Source organism: Rhinoraja longicauda, chromosome 18, assembly GCF_053455715.1.
Source record: "Rhinoraja longicauda isolate Sanriku21f chromosome 18, sRhiLon1.1, whole genome shotgun sequence".
Taxonomy (NCBI): Eukaryota; Metazoa; Chordata; class Chondrichthyes; order Rajiformes; family Arhynchobatidae; genus Rhinoraja; species Rhinoraja longicauda.
Genome location: NC_135970.1, coordinates 20,737,565 through 20,757,845, shown reverse-complemented (window position 1 = coordinate 20,757,845; position 20,281 = coordinate 20,737,565). Strand labels below are relative to the sequence as shown.

General features: G+C 42.0%; 1 protein-coding gene across 4 annotated transcripts in view; it reads right to left on the bottom strand.

Annotated features, from left to right (window-relative positions):
• The window catches only part of lrrc56 (leucine rich repeat containing 56), a 77,626-nt gene that overhangs the window by 38,424 nt on the left and 18,921 nt on the right, over positions 1–20,281 (bottom strand). For 2 of the 4 annotated variants that reach the window (XM_078415275.1, XM_078415274.1), the window contains 2 exons: positions 12,253–12,340; positions 8,526–8,586 (listed from right to left, as the gene is read on the bottom strand). The exons of 1 other annotated variant lie outside the window; for it this stretch is intronic. In XM_078415275.1, the coding sequence (XP_078271401.1) occupies positions 8,526–8,586; positions 12,253–12,340 (149 nt within the window). The remainder of the gene's footprint in view (positions 1–8,525; positions 8,587–12,252; positions 12,341–20,281) is intronic. One more of the 4 variants, XM_078415276.1, reaches the window with a different exon arrangement.

The following is a 20,281-nucleotide window of genomic DNA, read 5'->3' as shown; positions in this document are numbered from 1 at the left end:
ATCTTCATCTTCTCAAGAGTCCTTCAAGGTCGAGGATGACATGTTTCCATTGAAATTATGGGGGTCCTGAGGTGGCTGCTGAGCCCAGGTGGGACCAGCAGACCCTGCCACACATGGCATGTGATGCACGAGGGGACGGAATGAGGGGTGGTGGAAGGTGACGCCTTCTTTCAGTGCTCTTGCAGATGTTGCTTCTACTCCATTACCGTTCCTGGGTCTGTGATTCCCAAGACTCAATTAGGATGTTACTTTTTGACAAGGGGGCTCAGGACATTTTTGAATCATGCAAATGGTACGTTGGTTTATGTTGCTATGGGTTATGTTGTAGCATATCAATTGTCACTGGATCAGTATCCAGTGGCATGAAGTATTGATCCAGACATACGAGGTTGAATCCCAGCACACTGCAGGGGAATTGTAATTCCAGTAATTAAATAATTCTGTATTGAAAGCTGGAATCAGTAACAGGGACCATGAAACTACAGGACTGTTGTATTAAAAAAAAGTTATTTGGTTCATTAATGTCCTTCAGGGAAGCAAATTTGCCACCCGTATGCAGGGAATGAGAGAGGTATGGATCATGTTCAGGCAGATGAGATTAGTTTAGTTTGGTGACATGTTTGGCACAGACATTGTGGGCTGAAGGGCCTGTTGCTACACTGCATTTTTCTACATTCTACGTTTTTAGGTAGTTTAATCCATCCCTGGGAACACAGAAACATGGCTGACACAGCCCATGCTGGCAATCTGTTCAGACAATTAGGGATGAGCAATAAATGATGTCCTTGCCAACAATGTCCACATCTCATTATCAAATAAAAAGCATTATGAAACGTGGCACCTTCATCCCTCCTTTCTGTGACAGCTGAGATTATTTACTGACTTTTCTGCAGCAGATATAAATTCAGGACTAGGTACACCAGCTGCTGATGACTTAGGGGAAAGTCAACACAAGCTGCCAACATTGGCACATGGGAATGCAAAAATCTATTAGAACAATACACAAGAATCCCCAGAAACGATAGAAATGGCTAGGGCCAGCAGTTCATGTTGTTTCCCAGAGACACAAGAAACTGCACTGCTGGAATCTTGAGCAAAACATAAAGTGCTGGAGGAACTCAGCAGGTCAGGCAGCTTTTGTGAAGGGAATGGGTAGACTGTCTGAGGAAGAGTCCTGACCCGAAACATCATCTGTCTATTCCCTCCACTACCTCATGCTGCCTGACCCACATAGTGTTTTCAGTAAAATTATCACTTCAACATCATAAAGTTAAGACTATTTCCACCTAGCTGAAATAAAAGCAGAAAATACTCAAACGAGTCATCAGGTAAGGCAGCATCTGGGAGGAGAGAGACCACAAGCACTTGATATTGAAGACCTTTCGAAGTGCAGCATAGTAGTGCAGCATATAGAGCTGCTGCCTAGACCCGGGCTCGATCCTGATCTCGGACACTGTCTGTGTGGGTTTCCATATTCTCCCTGGATCAAAGTGCTTGTTTCCATGCTGTAACTTTCAACTAATCAATTAATCAAAGCATTTCATTCAAACAATTCAGTGTTTTATTTGCAGATTTGCAGAATATTTACTTTTTTCTGCTTTGAAGTGCATGAGCCGAGAGTTGGGGACCGATATAATTTCCACAATGATTTAAACGTTGAGTACTCTGAATTATGGAAGGATGTGCTATTATAGCTACAACAGCTGGGGGATGCCTGGAAGTGCACATTACCCGGTTATAGCTTTTTCAGGACAGTAACAGAAGGAAATAAGGGTGTGGGGAAACATTGTCAGTGTAGGATTTGTTTCCAGTGTTGGAAAGGAAGGTTGCCCTCAGGGCTTGCAAAAGACATAATTCAAATGAAGAGTTAAGAAACAGAAAGGAAATTATGTTAACAGCACCGTAGTAATGAAAAATATATAGCACAGTGGATAGGAAGCATTTGATTAAGCTAACAGTTAATACACTTAATTTATAAAGATTTCATCGTTACCTGTAAAAAGAGAGGGTAGGATGTCTTCGGACAAAGTTCCATTTTGGAACAAGATGGAACAAGATAGGAAAAAGATTCATTTACTGGCTCTTACATTTCCAAATGACAATTAATTGTAACTTGGAATGGCATGTCCATACGTGAAAATATCCCTACATGGATATTTTCATGGCTGGACACACTATTCCAAGTTAAAATTAATTGTCATTTGGAAATGTAAGGGCCAGTAAATGAATCATAGAAGGGTTACAGCCACAAGTTCAGCCCAGCTCCATGCAAGAGTAATCCAGTTGATCCCACCCCTCTAACATCGTCTATTGCATTTGGTGCTCCCGATGGTTCAATGGTGCTTTATTTGTCACATGCGCAACCGCACAGTGAAATTATTTTTGCACATTTACACATGTGGACAGCGTCATGTTTTGGCGCCATGTCTGAAGCCCAATGCCTGGTCCGCCCACGCGCTCAGTCTACTGGAGCAGTTCCCGATCCATGTAAGCTCCAGGCTCCTGCAGGGGCTCCCTTCATCACCTTCAACCGGATCGGCCTGCGTACTGACGTCCCTCTCCTGGTCCGGTCTTCTTTGTATCCTGGGGGCGCCTCCTGCAGCCGACCTTGAAAGGGCTGGAGGCATTACCCCGTTTCACCCTCCTACTGGCCCACTTATAGCATCTGACGTCTCCAGCGGCTTCCTCCTCATCAGTTCTCTGGACTTTGGGGGACGAGCAGGATGGTGAGCATCTTATTATCATTGTGACACCTAGAACTGGAACATTTACCCTTGGACTGTTCACTATTTTCAGAAATAATTTAATAATTTTAATCAGTTTTGCGCAGTTATTTAGTAAGCTCTCAGACTTCTTAGACCTTTAAACGTGATGAATCAGGCCTCCTCTACATTGGTGTGCCCAAATGTAGACGAGGCGACTGATTCGCTGAACACTTGTGCTCTGTCCACCAGGGCCTGCTGTAGATCTCGGCTGCTGGCCACTTCAATTCCCCATACTGACATTTCTCTCCTGGGCCTCTACTGCCAGAGTGAGGCCACATGCAGACTAGAACAACAGTGTCTCATATTCCGCTTGGGTAGCTTACAACCCAGCAACATTGAGTTCTCCAATTTCAAATAATAACCCCCCCCCCCTCCTTTATTTACTCAGTTTCCTCCCCCCTCCATCCACACACATCTTTATTTTCACTCCCTCTGCCCTCATCACCCAGTTCCTTTCCTCTCCTCCATCTGTTCGTTTTCCACCCCTCTCTATTCCAGGTCCTCTATTTTCTTTTCCCCACTCCTCCCCCAATCTCCTTGCACTCTTTCCTATCTCCATCCTTCCCTCTGAATCTACATTTCACTCTCCACTTTTCTCTCATCAGATTCTATCATCTGCACCCTTTTATCTTTCCTTTCATCACCTCCAGCCCCAGTTACTATCTCCACCCTTCCCTGAAAGGGTCCAGACCTGAAACGTTGTCTGTCCATTTCCTCCTCGGATGTTGCCTGACCTGCTGTGTTCCTCTAGCACCTTGTTTTTTGTGTAAGAAAATAAATTGCTTTTAACATTATTTCCTTTGAATGGGCAATAATTGCCAACTGCAATAAAGAGATTTGGAAAGGGGTGGTAGTGCAAGCAGATATGATAACGACATTTAAGAGGGTTTTACATAGGCCTGTAAGTATGCAGGGAATGTAAGGATATGCATCACATGCAGCTATGTGGCATCAACGTTGGTCGAAGAGCCTGTTCCTGTGCTGTAGAGTTCTATGATCTATAAATTGCAGAGAGTGTACATGGGTCATAATTATCACTGTGTGTGGTATATCAATGTCTCCTTTAAAGGAAAATAGAATAGATGGGTAAAGGGAGATGCAGGGCAGTTGGGAGGGTGGGGTAGTGGGATTGGTTCCATATTTACAGGCTCGGAGCTGCACGGAACAAGGAGTAAATGGCACTCCCTGTCTTGCACAGTTCTATGGCTAGATTTTAAGTTATAAATTACATAATTCCATTCCTCAAAATAAACCAGCATTGACACGATATGCCAACTAACCACTTCCTATTCTGCAACTTCTATGATTCAGCAGCAACAATAAATCAAGAAGAGTTTCTGTGCGTTACTTGCCATACTTCTGCACACAGGAAGTAATAAGTTGTGATCATCACCTGCACCACACATCGCCTTGTTAAATCAAACCAACCAAGCAGAGAGAATGTGGCAACATCCCGGAAGAGGTCTGACATCTTCTCATGCCCTGTGTCTGCACCATCGAGGCTTCAAACAGACTTTGTCAACCACCATGGGAGATCGCCGAGAGACACATGAAAAGGAAAGTTTTAAACATAAAAGGATTGCTTCAGAACTATGCCACACTGACTTCTGCAAAGGCCCCTGCCGCAGAGCCACATAAAAGGGCAGGACATCTCCAGGAGGCCGCCACCTGTCATCAATTATAAAAGGGCTAAAATTTAGGGTATAGCTGTAAAAAGCAAATGCAAAAAAGATGGTAAACTCTTGACTCAATCAGCTACAGCCAGGCACATGTCTGCAGAATGCAAAATACTACTATCTTAAAAGGCAGAAGACAATACATCAATGCATTATAAAAGAAACAGGAAACCCCTTTACTCAAACAGGCAAAATGTTGCAACTTCAAGTCCTGAACCCATACTTCACTCAAAACATCTTTGTACCTCAGTTAATCTGGCTTTCTATATTGTCAATCTGCACTACAACTTGAAGTAATCAAGTATGAAATATAAAAAACATTCCACTTCCAGCTTTAGGGGTGGGGGAAGGAAGCTGAGCCAAAAAAATAAGAAGTGATAGACGTGACCCGACTTCCTGCTTGAACTGAACTGTGAACTGACAGCATGGAGCATTATCCACAGGGGGCCCTGCAGATCCTCACAGTCCAAATTATCCCACCCTCACAGCTGCACAAAAACAGCACTCGGGTCATTTGTAAAAAAAAAGGAAACCGCTCATCCGCAGCCTGGGTCACACTTTGTACCTCTGTTTTAATCATTCATTTCAGAGGGCCATGCGCTAGTACTTTTGCATATGGGTTGTCAATAAAACACAAACGCTGAAGCACGACATAATTTCTAACTTAAAGAGCCTGATTCTTTTTTGAACTTTTGTGGAATTATGAATTCATCAGATGGAGTTTCCAGACAGCAGAGTTCTACCGTTCAGGGAAATAGGCCTCTGAGAGGCGATAGTCTAGACCATATGACGTAAAGTGTTTGAGGCACTGCACAGATCACAGACTAACAAAGCAGACATGAACAAAGAAGTAGATGCTCCAACCTGTATTATCATAGAGCTGTACAGAACGGCAGCAGGCCCTTCAGCCCAACTCATCCATACCAGCTAAGTTGTTTAACTAATCGAATCCCATGTGCCTGACCTATAAGCCTCCAAGCCTTTCCTATTCGTGTACATGTGTAAGTGTCTTTTAAATGTAGTAAGTGTACTCAACGCTATCGTTTCCTCTCGTTCCATGCACGCACTACCCTCTGTGAAAACAATGAACTTTCTCTGCAAAAGCTCGCTGAATATACATGGTTTTTACTGCCTTATCAGCCTTGAGGCAATTAGGGAGATATATCTCCATTCCATAGAGAAATAATAGAAGAAAGATAATTATCAACTCAGAGTCATGTAGCGTGGAAATTGTCTATATGGCCCAACTCGACAATGCCAACCAAGTTGCCCCATCTAGGCTAGTCCTATTTACCCGTGTTTGGTTCATATCCCTCTAAACTTTTATAATCAAGAAAGATTTCAAAATGAACATAGCCTGGATATTATCAAAAGCATATAAAAATCATTTCAATTTTATCCCACAGCTAAGGCAATCAACAAGGAAAATAAAGCTGAGGGACATGGACAGGAGAAGAGCATATGGTTAGCATGCTTCTGTGTTCCCTGTGTTACAAGGGTGCACACTACTGAAGCAGACAATAATTGTCAAGTGGCCACTATTCAAAGAAGAATTTCATAGACAACCTTTAAACATGGAACAGGCTGACATATTAGAATATCTGAGACAGAGAGAGATGATTCATGATACTCTGCTGGCTATCCTAGACAATCTCCCAAAAAGCAATTGTTCAAATAAACTTCCAACAGGTAAATATTGTTCTTGTATACAAAAAGACCAATAGATCTAAATGGAAGACATAGTACATTCACAGAAATAGAGCTAATAATCATTCACAGAACTAAACCTGGTGACATAGGCCCATGAATTCAACCTCAAGCAGAAACCAAATCAAATCCAAAATGAGAAACACAATGAAAATATTTTTGAATGATAACCTAATGATTCAAAGGGGTGAGCCTTTCAAGATAATCTCAGGGATATTTTTGACAGGCTGTTTTGAGTCTGCCAAACACCAAACCACAAGTGGCTTGATGGGTGTCGGGGAAAGGACGGGGCGGGGGGCCTGATGAGGGGAAGACAAGAGATGTTGAATATCTCAGACCTGAACCATCCAAGTCTTGGGATGGCTGAAAGCCAGTTGATGTCTAGTAAAAGAGACAGCTAGATGCCAGCAAGTTTTTTTTTACAACGAAAACGGTTGAACAGCTGGAACTGGTTGCAGGGAAGGGATTTGAGGCAGGGACACCGGATTTTTGATTCATTCAAAAAACAGCTGGACAACTAGAATGGGAAGACAGGCAGACTCAGACTGTGGAGGAGTGTTAATAAAAGGCCAGAAACTTTCCTTTTACCTCACCCCCGGTTTGTGACCTTGTAAACCCTACTTTGTATATAATGACATTAATTTAAAAAAACATAAGAGAGAAAGACTTGCATTTGTGTGACCATTTACACAACCTCGGGATATCTGAATGCTCTTTACAGTTAATATAGCACTTCTGGAGCCAGGAAATGCATCAAGAGAATTGTGCACAAGCAAGCAGGAAGGGGAGAACATACAGGCGCAGAATGTGGAGGTGTGTGGTCTCCTAGACAGCTGGTGAGAAGGAGATAGGGGGAAGCTGGATTGATGTGGAATACAATACAGCTGGTATAAACAACTAAAACCACCACCCAGGACACGCACTCATTTCACTACTGCCATTGAGGAGAAGGTGCAGAAGGCTGGAAATGATGGCCATCAAGTTCATGAATTGCTTCTTCCCAATAACCATCAGGCTCTTGAAAACTACACAACACTGACTTCAGCAACTATGATCTTACAGAGAACAGTACAGCACAAGAACATGCCATTCGGTCCACAATGTCTATGCTGAACATGATGCCAAGACATATCTATCTGCATATAATCCATATCCCTGCATTCTCTGCATATCCACATGTCGAGCCAAAAGCCTCTTAAATGCCACTATCGTATCTGCCAAACACCAATTCTGGCAGCACATCTCAGGCACTCACCACCCTCTGTGTAAAAAAAGTTGCCCCATACATCTCCTTTAAACTTTGCCTCTCTCACCTTAAAGCTAAGCCCTCTCATATTTGATTTTTCCATCCTTGGAAAAAGGTTCTAACTGTCTACCCTATCTATGCCATTGATAATTTTTTATTCTTCTATCAGTTCTCCCCGCAACTTTCGGCACTCCAGAGAAAATAATCAACGTCTATCCAACCTCTCCCGGTAGCTAATACCCCATAGTTCAGGCAACATTCTGGTAAACTTAAATCTTCTATGGACTGCGTCTTTCATTGCACTGAGGACAGAAATGATGAGAGGTGTAGATAAGCTAGACTATTCCCCATATCAGAGATAGATAAATCTCAAGGATGTTAGATTTAGGAAAAGGGGGAAGAGATTTAGTGGGGATCTAAGAGAGACCTTCTCCAGCCAGAGAGTGGTGAGTAACTGGGACACACTGTCAGAGAGAAAGAATGGTGGAAGCTGGGTCACTGATAGCATTTTAGAAGAGTTTAGTGCCGCCTCGACATGGAAGGCTATGGGCCATGTTCTGGGAGATGGGATGATACAGAAGAGAGCCCACTACCTGTTATGTAGGAAAATAACTGCAGATGCTGGTACAAATCGAAGGTATCACAAAATGCTGGAGTAACTCAGCAGGTCAGGCAGCATCTCTGGAGAGAAGGAATGGGTGACGTTTCGGATCAAGACCCTTTTTCAGACTAATGTCAGGGGGGGCGGGACAAAGAAAGGATATAGGTGGAGACAGGAAGACAGTGGAAGAACTGGGAAGGGGGAGGGGAAGAGAGGGACAGAGGAACTATCTAAAGTTAGAGAAGTCAATGTTCATACCGCTGGGCTGTAAGCTGCCCAAGCGAAATATGAGGTGCTGTTCCTCCAATTTGCAGTGGGCCTCATTATGACACTGGAGGAGGCCCATGACTGAAAGGTCAGACTGGGAGTGGGAGGGGGAATTTAATTGCTCAGCCACTGGGAGATCAGGTTGGTTAAGGCTGGTTAAGACATATCAGCCACTACTTCTTGTGGCTGACATGGGCTGAATGGCCAGTTTCCCCGCTGCATGATTATAGGATTCTATGACTACACTAAAGTTGTTGACATACCTTACTGATGCAATAAAACTGCTGTTCAGCTTTAGTTGAACCAAACTAGGCAAATATTCACCTGCAAGTAGACAAATTGTTTTTGCATTAATTAAGAATTAGTAAAATACGCCGAAATTAAAAAATATATAAAATTACAATTAAAATGGCTGGGACCCACAGCAAGCTGCTTCGAAGGTCTTCTGCTAAACTTCATTAAATCAGCCTCAGTTACATACATACAGCCCACATAGACTAGCAATACAAACAATACATTCAGAAAGGCCTTGGGATCAATTTCCTTATGAAGGCTGATCTCATAACTTCGTACTTTAAAGCATGCAATTGCTGGAAAGTTTTCACATGCTGCTGTCTTTGTATTACTAAGTGAAAGTGCTCATTTCATATAAAGATCTTGAAAGGCCCACAGATAAAGCTTCACAGTGGCCACAAAAAAATAGAGAAAAAAAAGAAAATCATACTATTGTAAGTAACACAGCTGCTAAACAACACTAGATCACAATCAAACCTATTTCCAGTTCGAAAACAAAAGTAATTTGTCATAAAAAATATAGAAATTCGAATGTTTTTCCCTCATTTAACTTGTCCCATGTGCCTATTATGTATAATTATTCTGCAGCAAAATGTTAAATGCATGCAATATTAATAATTATTGCAGCAAACAGGCATGCTTAAACCTCATTTCCTTTACAATCTCATCTATTGCTTCTGTTTCCTGAAGAAACAATCCTGGGCATGGTCGTTACAACGAAAAAGAAAGGAAAGGCGGGTGATGGGGTGGGACGAAGAATTGATTTTGCATCCGTTTTACTGCAGAACCTCGTTCTTTGTGTTTGTTTACTCCAATGCCACAAATTGGGTCTGTTTATTCTCTTTTCCCCAGGATGAAAGGCAGGCTGTTTCTGCTGTCTCTGCCAACGCCGTCTTATCACAGACATAATTCCTACTCAACATGATTAGTCTTTCAATCCATCATCTCGAAACTGCCAAGTAAAATCACCGAGCTCTTGGCTTCACTGGTAACACTTATCACATTGTGAATGTTGCTGTGGTGAATGGTGGGAATTACAGAACATACCAGGCTTGTGATCTAATTCAAAAAGCAAAATGCTGGAGGAACTCAATCGGTCAAACAGCATTTGTGGAGGGAAATACACAGTTGTTTCAGATTTGGAACCTTACTGAAGAAGGGTCCCAACCAAAATGTGGTTTGTCCATTCCCTCCACAAACTTGCCTGACCGGCTTGAGTTCCTCCAGCACTTTATGTTTTTTTGCTCAATATTCCAGCATTTGCAATTTCTTGTGTCTCTGTGATCTAATACACTGTTTAAGGAAAACTTAAATAATGTGAACAGAATCCAAATAAAAATGCTGACAGCAAGTAATTCTTATAATCTGAACAAATTCTGAAGTTTCTTGGATTTTGAAAATAAAATAAACCTGTTATCTCTTCTGAAATAGATAGACAGGAAAGTTGGAGTGCTTCAAGTTGCTGATTTGAGCCTCAGTCCTGTTAATGATGAAAAGCTGGTGGCAAGTGCCACACAAGTCAGCTTTACCTAAAAAGATCACCCCTCAGACACAACTACCACAGCACTGACTACCTGGCCTTGTGAGCACATCAACCAACTAGAAGAGATTGCAGCAGCTCTCAGGGTCCGAGATACAGGTAGGTAACTCTCTGGATCTACTGAATATAAAGACATGGAATGAAATGCAGGGTCACAACAAATCAGTTTGCTGGAGATGCAATCTTCTGCTTAGTAGATCTGCTTTGAAAACATTTGGAAAACATAGCAAAAAAACTGAAAGCAGGTCAGGGCAATGACAGTTAACGCCTCAGCGAAAAATTATTACAGATGGATGGCACTTTGAAAGAACAGGAAAAAGGAAAGGGAGAACATATATATACAACAAGCAGCCAGCCTGAACAGGAAATGGAACAACCAGTCAAGTGCTCTGAAACGGGACAGAAAATATCGAGAAGGCCAAAGTGATAGAGACAGGAGACAAAAGACAAACATCAAGAATCAAACATTAAATAAATAAAACAAGTTGGAGTGTAGGAGGCTGAGGAGTGACCTTATGTATAAAAGGTGTATAAAATTATGAGGACAGTAGATAGGATGAATGCACAGTCTTTATCCCACAGTAGGGGAATCAAGAAATAGAATGCCTAAGTTTAAGGCAAGAAGGGAAAGATTTAATAGGAAGCTGAGCTTTAAAATTACCCAATTTGTGGCCTCCACAGACATCTGTGGCAATGAATTCCACAGATTCACCACCCTCTGGCTAAGGGAATTCCTCCTCATCTTCTTTCTAAAGGTATGTCCTTCTAGTGTGAGCTGTGCCCATTGGTCCTAGACTCTTTCACATTCACTCTATCCAGGCTTTTCATTATTCGGTAAGTTTCAATGAGGTCCCCCCCCTCATCTAGCGAGTACATGCCCTGAGCCGTCAAACATTCATCATATATTAACCCAATCATCCCCGGGTTCATTCCCATAAACATCCTCTGGACCCTTTCCAAGACCAGCACATTCGTCCTCAGGTATGGGGCCCAAAATTGTTTTACAATACTCAAAATGTGGTCTGATCAGTGCCTTATAAAGCCTTGGTATTAAATCCCTGCTTTTATATTCAAGTCCTCTTGAAAGGAATGCTACCATTGCATTTGCCTTCTTTACTGCCGATTCAATTGGCTAATTAACATTTTAGGAATCCTGCACCAACCATCACAAAACCATCAGTTCCATCATCCAAATCATTCATATATAACATCAAAAGTGGCGGCCCCAACACCAATCCCTGCGGAACGCCACTAGTCAAAGGCAGCTAACCAGAAACAGTCCCCTTTATAGAAACATAGAAACATAGAAAATAGGTGCAGGAGTAGGCCATTCGGCCCTTCGAGCCTGCACCGCCATTCAATATGATCATGGCTGATCATCCAGCTCAGTAGCCTGTACCTGCCTTCTCTCCATACCCCCTGATCCCTTTAGCAAAAAGGGCCACATCTAACTCCCTCTTAAATATAACCAATGAACTGGCCTCAACTACCTTCTGTGGCAGAGAATTCCACAGACTCACCACTCTCTGTGTGAAGAATTATTCCAAACCTTTGCCTTCTTCCAGACCTTCTGAAAATCCAAGTAAATAACATCCACTGACTCTCCTTTGAGAGATGTTTGGTCAGCTAAAGCAAAGAGCTGTGACACCATGGAGGGATTTAAAAACTTAAATAAAAAGTTTGAAATCTGATTCATTCTAAAATTGGGAGCCAAATTAGGACAGGAAGGAGAGGAATAAATGGGATTGGATAAGAGGTAGGATGCAGATGGCGGAATTTTAAATGAACTAGTCTCTGGGATGTCAGATATTCGTCCCTCAGTTGTAATCAGTTCACAATCTTTCTGCAATTCCTATTAGGATTAAATAATGAAAGCAATTTCATGGAAAAAGACTGTGTAATCAAATGGTCACACATTCCAATGAAGCCCTCTGTAATGTATTCTTAACATCTTAAAATAATCTCTGGCATTTTACATATGAAGATACTGTGAAAGCAAGATATCTACCTTGTATACCGACCCAAAATGTCACCTACCCATGCTGCCTGACCTACTGAGTTACTCCTGCACTTTGTGTCTTCCTTTATCGACCCAGAAGTTCCTTTGAATAAAGTTCTGTAAATAAATAGTTCCTCGCTATAAAAGATTTACTTACCAAAGTTTCCCAGACTATTATCCTGTGTGTCTACACACATCTCCAAAACTTTCACCTGTCGTAAGTCCTCTGTCGCAGTCAGGGCTCGCTGAGATGTAAATAAAGACAGATGTATAATCAGCAGGTAACTGTCGTTTCAATATTAAAGATGAGACAACAAAACGAACAGGAAGACAGGAAATATTTCAGTATATAGGTAGTACAGAATTCAAATCGTGAGATAAGCCCTCACTTTAATCCACACCCTACGCACTTTAGTCAAAATTGTCAAGTTGTGATAACGTGCATTAATTGAAGCCGATCATTTGATCAGTTAATATCTGCTTAATTTGTACCGGATACAATGTACACACTTGTAATAAGAAAAACATACCCGTCAGTAATTTTATTCATGATAGGACACAGATCTGCCTTCCTTCAGGTCCACAATGTGGGTTTGGTTTCTGCTCCACAGATGCGAGTTCATAACCCACCCAGCAAAACTGCTGGTGGGACGATCTTTAGATGACATGTTAAACCAAAGCGAGTTTGTTTGAGAGGGAGTTTACAGGCATAATCTGCCCTCGTGTACAAAAATAGGTTCATAAATAACAGGAAAAGGCCATTCAGCTCATTTCCCGTTATACTTTTACAACCAAAGTGGATAAACACATCTTTCCATGTTATATTTCATCTGCCATGTCCTTGCCGATATTGAGCCAATCCATTTTATCCACTTTGGCGGCAAAAACAAGGAGGCAAATTATTATCTCAATGGTGTCAGATTAGGTAAAGGGGAAGTGCAACGAGACCTTGGTGTCCTTGTACACCAGTCACTGAAAGTAAGCATGCAGGTACAGCAGGCAGTGAAGAAAGCTAATGGCATGTTGGTCTTCATAACGAGAGGATTTGAGTACAGGAGCAAAGAGGTCCTTCTGCAGTTGTATAGGGCCCTGGTGCAGTTTTGGCCTCCTAATTTGAGGAAGGACGCCCTTGTTATTGAGGCAGTGCAGCGTAGGTTCATGAGGTTAACCTGTCATATGAGGAAAGATTGGAAAGGCTGGGCTTGTATTCACTGGGGTTTAGACGGATGAGAGGGGATCTTATAGTGACGTATAAAATTATAAAAGGACTAGACAAGCTAGATGCAGGAAAAATGGTCCCAATGTTGGGGGAGTTCAGAACCAGGGGACGCAGTCTAAGAATAAAGGGGAGGCCATTTAAAACTGAGGTGAGAAGAAACATTTTCACCTAGAGAGTTGTGAATTTGTGGAATTCTCTGCCACAGAAGGCAGTGGAGGCCAATTCACTGGATGAATTTAAAAGAGAGTTAGATAGAGCTTTAGGGGCTTGTGGAATCAAGGGATATGGGGAGAAGGCAGGCACAGGTTACTGATTGTAGATGATCAGCCATGATCACAATGAATGGCGGTGCTGGTTGGAAGGGCCAAATGGCCTCCTCCTGCACCTATTTTCTATCTATCTATCTATCTATTTCCACCAGCACACCCCACATTCCTGAAGCCCCCCTCCCGCCCGCCCCTACATTCTCCTGATGCAACACGCATTGCAACTTAGCTTATGATTATCAGACTAGATATATTAGCCTTGATTCCCACGTCCGCTCATTGATGTAGATAGTGAACAGCTAGTGTCGTAGCACTGATTCTTCCGGTATCGCAATCATCATAGATTCCTAATCCAAAAATAAAAATGGACAGTGGTTTTGTCCATTCATCAATACTCAACTACACCTTTACTTTCTTAGAAGTTTAAAGAGCATCAGCATGTCACCAAATACTCTAACAAATGTAAATATGCACTGTAGAAAGTACATATCCTGACTAGATGCAATCTGGTACGGGAATTCCAACACACATGAACACAAGAGGCTGCAGAGTGGTGGACTCATCCCAGTCCATCATGGGCACAGCCCTCCACACCATCAAAAGCAGCTACAGGTACATGAGGCCCTGCCTCAAAAAGATGGCATCTATCATCAAGGATCCTCACCATCTGGGCCATGCCCTCTACTCACCGCTACCATCGAGCAGGAGGCACAGAAGTCTGAAGTCCCACACCACCAGGTTCAGGAACAGCTACTTTCCTATAACTATCAGGTCCTTGGACCAATCTGCACAACCCTAATTTTACCTACAGACCACCTCATTGTATCACGGACTTGTTTTCTGATTGTATTTTGTAATAATGTCTTTTTTTTTGCAGTGCGTTTTTCTTTTCACTGTCTTGTTGAGCTTTTGTGCAATTTATGTATAATTTATAATTTCCTGTGTTGTCTACACTCCTGTAATGCTGCTGCAATCAATAATTTTATTCTACCTGTACCTCACCGTACTTATGCATTTGACAATAAACTCGACTTGGCTTGACTTGACTCCCAGCAATATGCACTCTAACCCAAGGTGCTGGAGGAACTCAGCGGGTCAGGCAAAATCTGTGGAGGGAATGGACAGATGACTTGTCAGGTTGAGAGCTTTCTCCAGACTGATGGAGTAGGGGAGTGGGGGGCAGGGGGTGAGGCTGGAAAAGAGAGGTGCGGGTGGGGAAAAAACCTGCCAGTGAAATGTTGAACAGGTGAAGGTGGGCGGGAATGACAGCTAGGTGGAGATAGTGACAAAGGCTAGAGAGTACATTCAGGACAGAGGTCGATAGATTGTTTGGATATTAAAGGAACCAAAGGTTGCCTGATAAATGAAGGGAAAAGATCAGCCATGATCTTACTGAATGATAGCACATGTGCAAGAGGCCAAAAGACCTTCTCCTGCTTTGATTTCTTCTGTACAAACAAAGCACATTTATACATCAGCCCAGGGAAACCCTCGGTACTGACCCAGAATACAAACAATGCAGCAGCATCTCTCAATGGCATTTTGCCCAGATTCTCCTGATTTGCTGCTTGTGGTGGGAAATAATCGCCTGAAAGCATGGAATCACTCCAGCTCCCTGTTTTGATTTCCAATTAAATAAACAGTGACAGCATTCATTGATGATTTACTCCAAAGTGGATTGTCCTTTTGGTCTGGTCCTAGGGATTGCTCTTTTATAATGCTGGAGTTGTTTAACCGTGAAATGACAATTCTAGTTGGAGTGGTGCATTGCCTGTTCCAACCTGCCTCAGTGAGGAAATGTTTAACTGCTAAACTGGTTGCTCACAATTGGCATATGTTCGACATTCGACAGTACAACATTGACCTAACTTTAAACACCCGGCTGGAACGTTTTGCAATATCCAAAATCACAAAACTCACTTTCCGAAGGCAAGTCTTTTTCCTTTTATTTAAAACAGCTGATGAAATGAAAACTAATGAAAACATTAATTTTAAGTAATATATAAGGGTTGCCATAGGGTTATAGAAGTGGTTACAATTACATCTTTTAAAGGACATTTGGACAGATATATGGATAGGAAGGGTTTCGGGGGCTCTAGCCAACTCGAGCCAATTATACAAACTCAGCATCGACAAGGTAGGCCGAAGGGCCTGTTTCCATGCTGCATAGCTCTATAACTATGCCTGAGAACAATAAGTTCTTTGATATTATGAGGGAAGAAAATCTGGAGTGTATAAAACATGTTTCTTGTTAAAATTGAATTAATCTTTGTCGATACAACATGTTGACTTTATTTAGACTTTAAATAGAAAACTGTCCAGAGGTACTTTCAGAGTAACACATTGGTCCTGATTCTCCTGTCTTTACTCTTTACATTTCACTCTTCTTTTCTGCTTATCTTACATGCTTTTGTCTCTTCATCTCTAGCCTCTCTTTTCCATTTTACTTGGAATGCTGCACATCTTCAAACACGTCCTCTCTCTCTCAAAAATGTCTTTGTCACAGTGAAAATGTTGTTTTGCGCAGTGTTTTTTTTGGGATGGTATTTGCTGTTACAGTGTACCGGCACCTCTAACTTGACATATGTTTATTAATCATGCTTAGCTAATGGATAATGTAAGTGAACGAATTAGAACATTTATTTCTTTAGACTTAAGAGTTCAGTTATTATATTACACGTTAAAGTATCCCCAACGTTGGGTATGTTGATGGGGAAAAATATAGATAAAAGTAACCTAATTTTTAATTGACATGCGTATTGGCACCTTTTTGTCCACAACAAAAAGCACTGGTTTGTGTGCTAACCAGGCCTATCATACCCTGGTTAAGTATAATCAAGCCATTTGGGTACAACAGGTAATGCAAAATGAGAAAGAAAACAGAGTGCAGATTACAGCGTAGAAACATGGAACTGCAGATGCTGGTTTACAAAAAATCTCACAAAATACTAGAGTAACTCAGCAGGTCTGGTGACTTCTTTGGAGGTCATGCACAGGATATGTTTTGGTGTGGATGGGACAATACCAGGCAAGTGATATGTGAATAAGGTGAGAGGGGGTTTCATTGGCAAATGGGTGGACAAAGGCTAGAGATGAAGAGGCAAAAGCGTGTAAGATAAGCAGAAAATAAATGAAATGTGAAGCCAGTGGAAGGGATATAGGTAGAAAGGGAATGGGATAGGCAGAGAAATAGGAGTGCACCCAGGTGGGGCACAGGGAACAGATGAACGGGGTTGCTATCTATAATTGGAGAATTCAATGTTCACACAGGTGGGATGTAAGCTACCAAAGCGGAATATGAGGTGCTGTTCCTCCATTTTGCATGTGACCTCACTCCGGCAAAGGTGGAGGCCCAGGACAGAAAGGTCGGTATGGGAATGGGGGGTTAAAATGGTTGATAACCGGGAGATCCTGCAGGTCTACAAAGACTGAGCGCAAGTGTTCATTGAAATGGCAGCCTGATAGTATTACAGTTACAGAGAAAATACAAACAAGAAAAAAAATACAGAGGCCATAAGGTAGTTTGGAAAATCAGGGATGCATCTTTAGTTTTCGAGAGATCCCTCCAAGGGGCTGACAAAAGCAGGGATGAAACTGATGCGGAATCTGGTGGTATGTGTTCTCAACCTTTTGTATCTTCAGCTTGATGAAAGAGTGGAGAAGAGTGTAGAAGTGGAGAAAGCGATCCTTGATTATGTTGGCTGCTTTCCTAAAGCAAGGTGAAGCGTCGAAGGAGTGGATGGGGTGAAGTGCTGGGGAAGTGGCAGCACAGGCTGGTTTGCATGATGGACTGGTCTGCGTCCACATCTTTCACCAAATTGAAATGATAGGCACATGCGGGGGAGATCCTTTTGTTGATAAACAGTTTTCAGAAGAATATACTAAATTAATGAATGTGTTTTTCTTGGTAGCTTAGGAGGCTGAAGGGTGACTTTACTGAGGTGTACAAGATCATGAGGAGCATGGACAAAGTGAACACTCAGAGTCTTTTTTCCCCAGGGCAGAGGATTCTAAAACTAGAGGGCATAGGCTGCAGGTGAGAGAGGATAAGATTGAGGGTTCTCAGGGGCAACCTTTTGACTCAGAGTCTAGCCTGTGTCTGGAATGACCTGTCACCGGAAGTCATACTTGGATACAATTATGACATTTGGACATATATATGGACAGGGGGGGTTCAGAGAGATATGGGCCAAATGAGACTAGCCTTCTATGCCAACTTGGTCTGCGTGAGCAAGGTGGGCCGAAGGGCCTGTTTCCATGCTGTACACCTCTCTGACTCTATGCTGTCTGTGCGGAGTGTACACATTCACAGTGCAAATGCACGGGTTTGCTCCAGGTATTACATCTTTCCCACATCCCAAATATCTGCTGGTAGGTCAATTGCCCACTGTAATTACCCTGAGTGTAAGTAGGTGGTAGAAAAATTAGAGGGAGTTGCAGGGTATGTGAGAGAATAGCTCACAGGGAAATAAGTAGGGATTAATGGGAATGCCTGAAAATGACATAGACTGAATGAGCCAAATGGCATATGTCTAAGAAAACAATATACAATAATAAATATAAATACCAGACCAAATCTTCAATGAAATTTGTAACACACTTCAAAGTTTGTTGCTTTTCCTGTTTGTTTTTCACTCTTTCGCCCAACATTATTTAATTTGAATTATTTGCAGTAAAAATTCAAAATGGCATCAGCAAGCATTTTTTTTTAAAAAGTCAGTGGTGTGATTGCTTTGTCGCCTCAGTAACTAGCAGCTTTTCCAATTATCTACTTTTCATTCTCAGTTTTATTTTGAGCTTTGTGACTGATGGTTTTCATTTTGGCAGGATAAATTCCTGCTACGCCACATCCTCCATTTCAGGTGCATTATTACTGCGTTTTTTCAGTATCAAATTAGAAACAGAGTGCAGTATTTATGCGAGCGCGTGCTCCAGTCAGGTCGCTGATCATTTGTGACCCAACACTTCTCAATACTCATTGTCAGGGTCCAATGATGGTAATGTAGAGAGCAGTTGGTTATTTGTAATTGTGATAAATGGCACGGATGTTATTTGCAACTCCATTTGCTAAAAAAAGCTGCAATGCAATTGAGCACTGTGCAATCAGCAAAGATCCCCAGAAGTATGTTGAGGGAAAGGCAAGGAAGGCCATTGATGAAGCAGCAGAAACACAACCACCTTCTTTTGACTGGGGTGTGCTTCTAGCTAGTGAACTAAATAATGGCATCCATCAGGTTTCTAGCTATAGTACTCCCATTTCCCAACACTTGGTCTGTACCATGGTATTTCAGTATTCACTAACATTTGTAAATGTTGAGAGAGTACCAGCATTTATATAATTTCATCATAATTTCTCTGGTACTGTATAATATGCCTGGATAAAGATGGCAAGTATCCTGTAAACCGTCGTAACTAGGGTGCTACTGCTTTCAAATATGCTTGGACTTGTACACCAAGGTGCCTCTATTGTTTAGATGCTCTTAGATTCCCTCCATTCATTATGAACATCCTAGCCTTTTTAGTCCTCCCACAACACATCAGCTCACACGTTTCTGGATTAAATTCTGCCATTGCTCTGCCAACTTTACCAATTCATCAATATTGTTCTGTAACTGAAGACTGCATACCGTCAACATTTTTTGTGTCAACTACACTACTCATTACACTACATTCACACCTAGATCATTAATGCATGTAACAAAGTGCAAGGGTCTCAGCACTGATCCGGCCGCACATCACTGGCATTAGGCTTTCATTCTCAAAAGCAACCCTCAACCAGCAGCTCTCTACCTCCCATCACCAAGCAGTACAGGAAGATAAACAGGATAAGATAATAAAGAGAAGACACAAGAAACTGCAAATGCTGGAATCCTGAACAAAAAAAACTCAATTGGTCATGCAGCATCTGTGGAGGGAAATGGCAGATAACATTTCAGGTCGGGATTCTTCTTCATTTTGAACAAACAGAACAGTACAGCATAGAAAAGGCCTTTGAGCATACAATATCAAACATGATAACAAGTGAAACTAATTTCCTCTGCTTGCACATGATCCATGTCCCTCCAAATCCATGTGCCTGTCTAAAAGCCTCAACCCCTCTCCACCACCACACCTGGCAGCATGTTCCAAGCACCCACCACATGTAAACAAATTACCCTGAACATCTCCATTTAAATTTCCCTCTCTCACCTTAAAGCCATACCCAAAAGACTTTGACATTTCTCCCCTGGGAAAAATATTCTGTCTACCCATCAGACCTCCTGTTGAAGAATCCTAACTTGAAACATCAAATGTGATTTGCTGCCTGTCCCACCGAGTTCCTCCAGCAGTTTACATTAAGATGATAAAGAAGTGATCTGGAATGCACAACCTCAAACAATTCACAGGTAGCTTTTATTGAATTATATACATACTTGAATATTTGTAGGTCATTGGGAATATAGCAAAGCAGAAGGCCTCTTTCAGATACTTTAGGCAAAATGGCCATCTCCTGACCTGTAAAATTCCATTGTAAAGTTGTGACTTGGTTACTTCCCACAACCTCTACATTTCATTAACTTATTAAAACGAGAGGAGTCTTCAGCATTCAGTAAAAAGGCTGCCAAGGGAGCGAAGTTTCCATGTATCGTTTACATTACCTGTACACCTCTAAAGTGCAGAATTGCTCTTTATGTTCTTCTTATATAAACCTACATAAATTG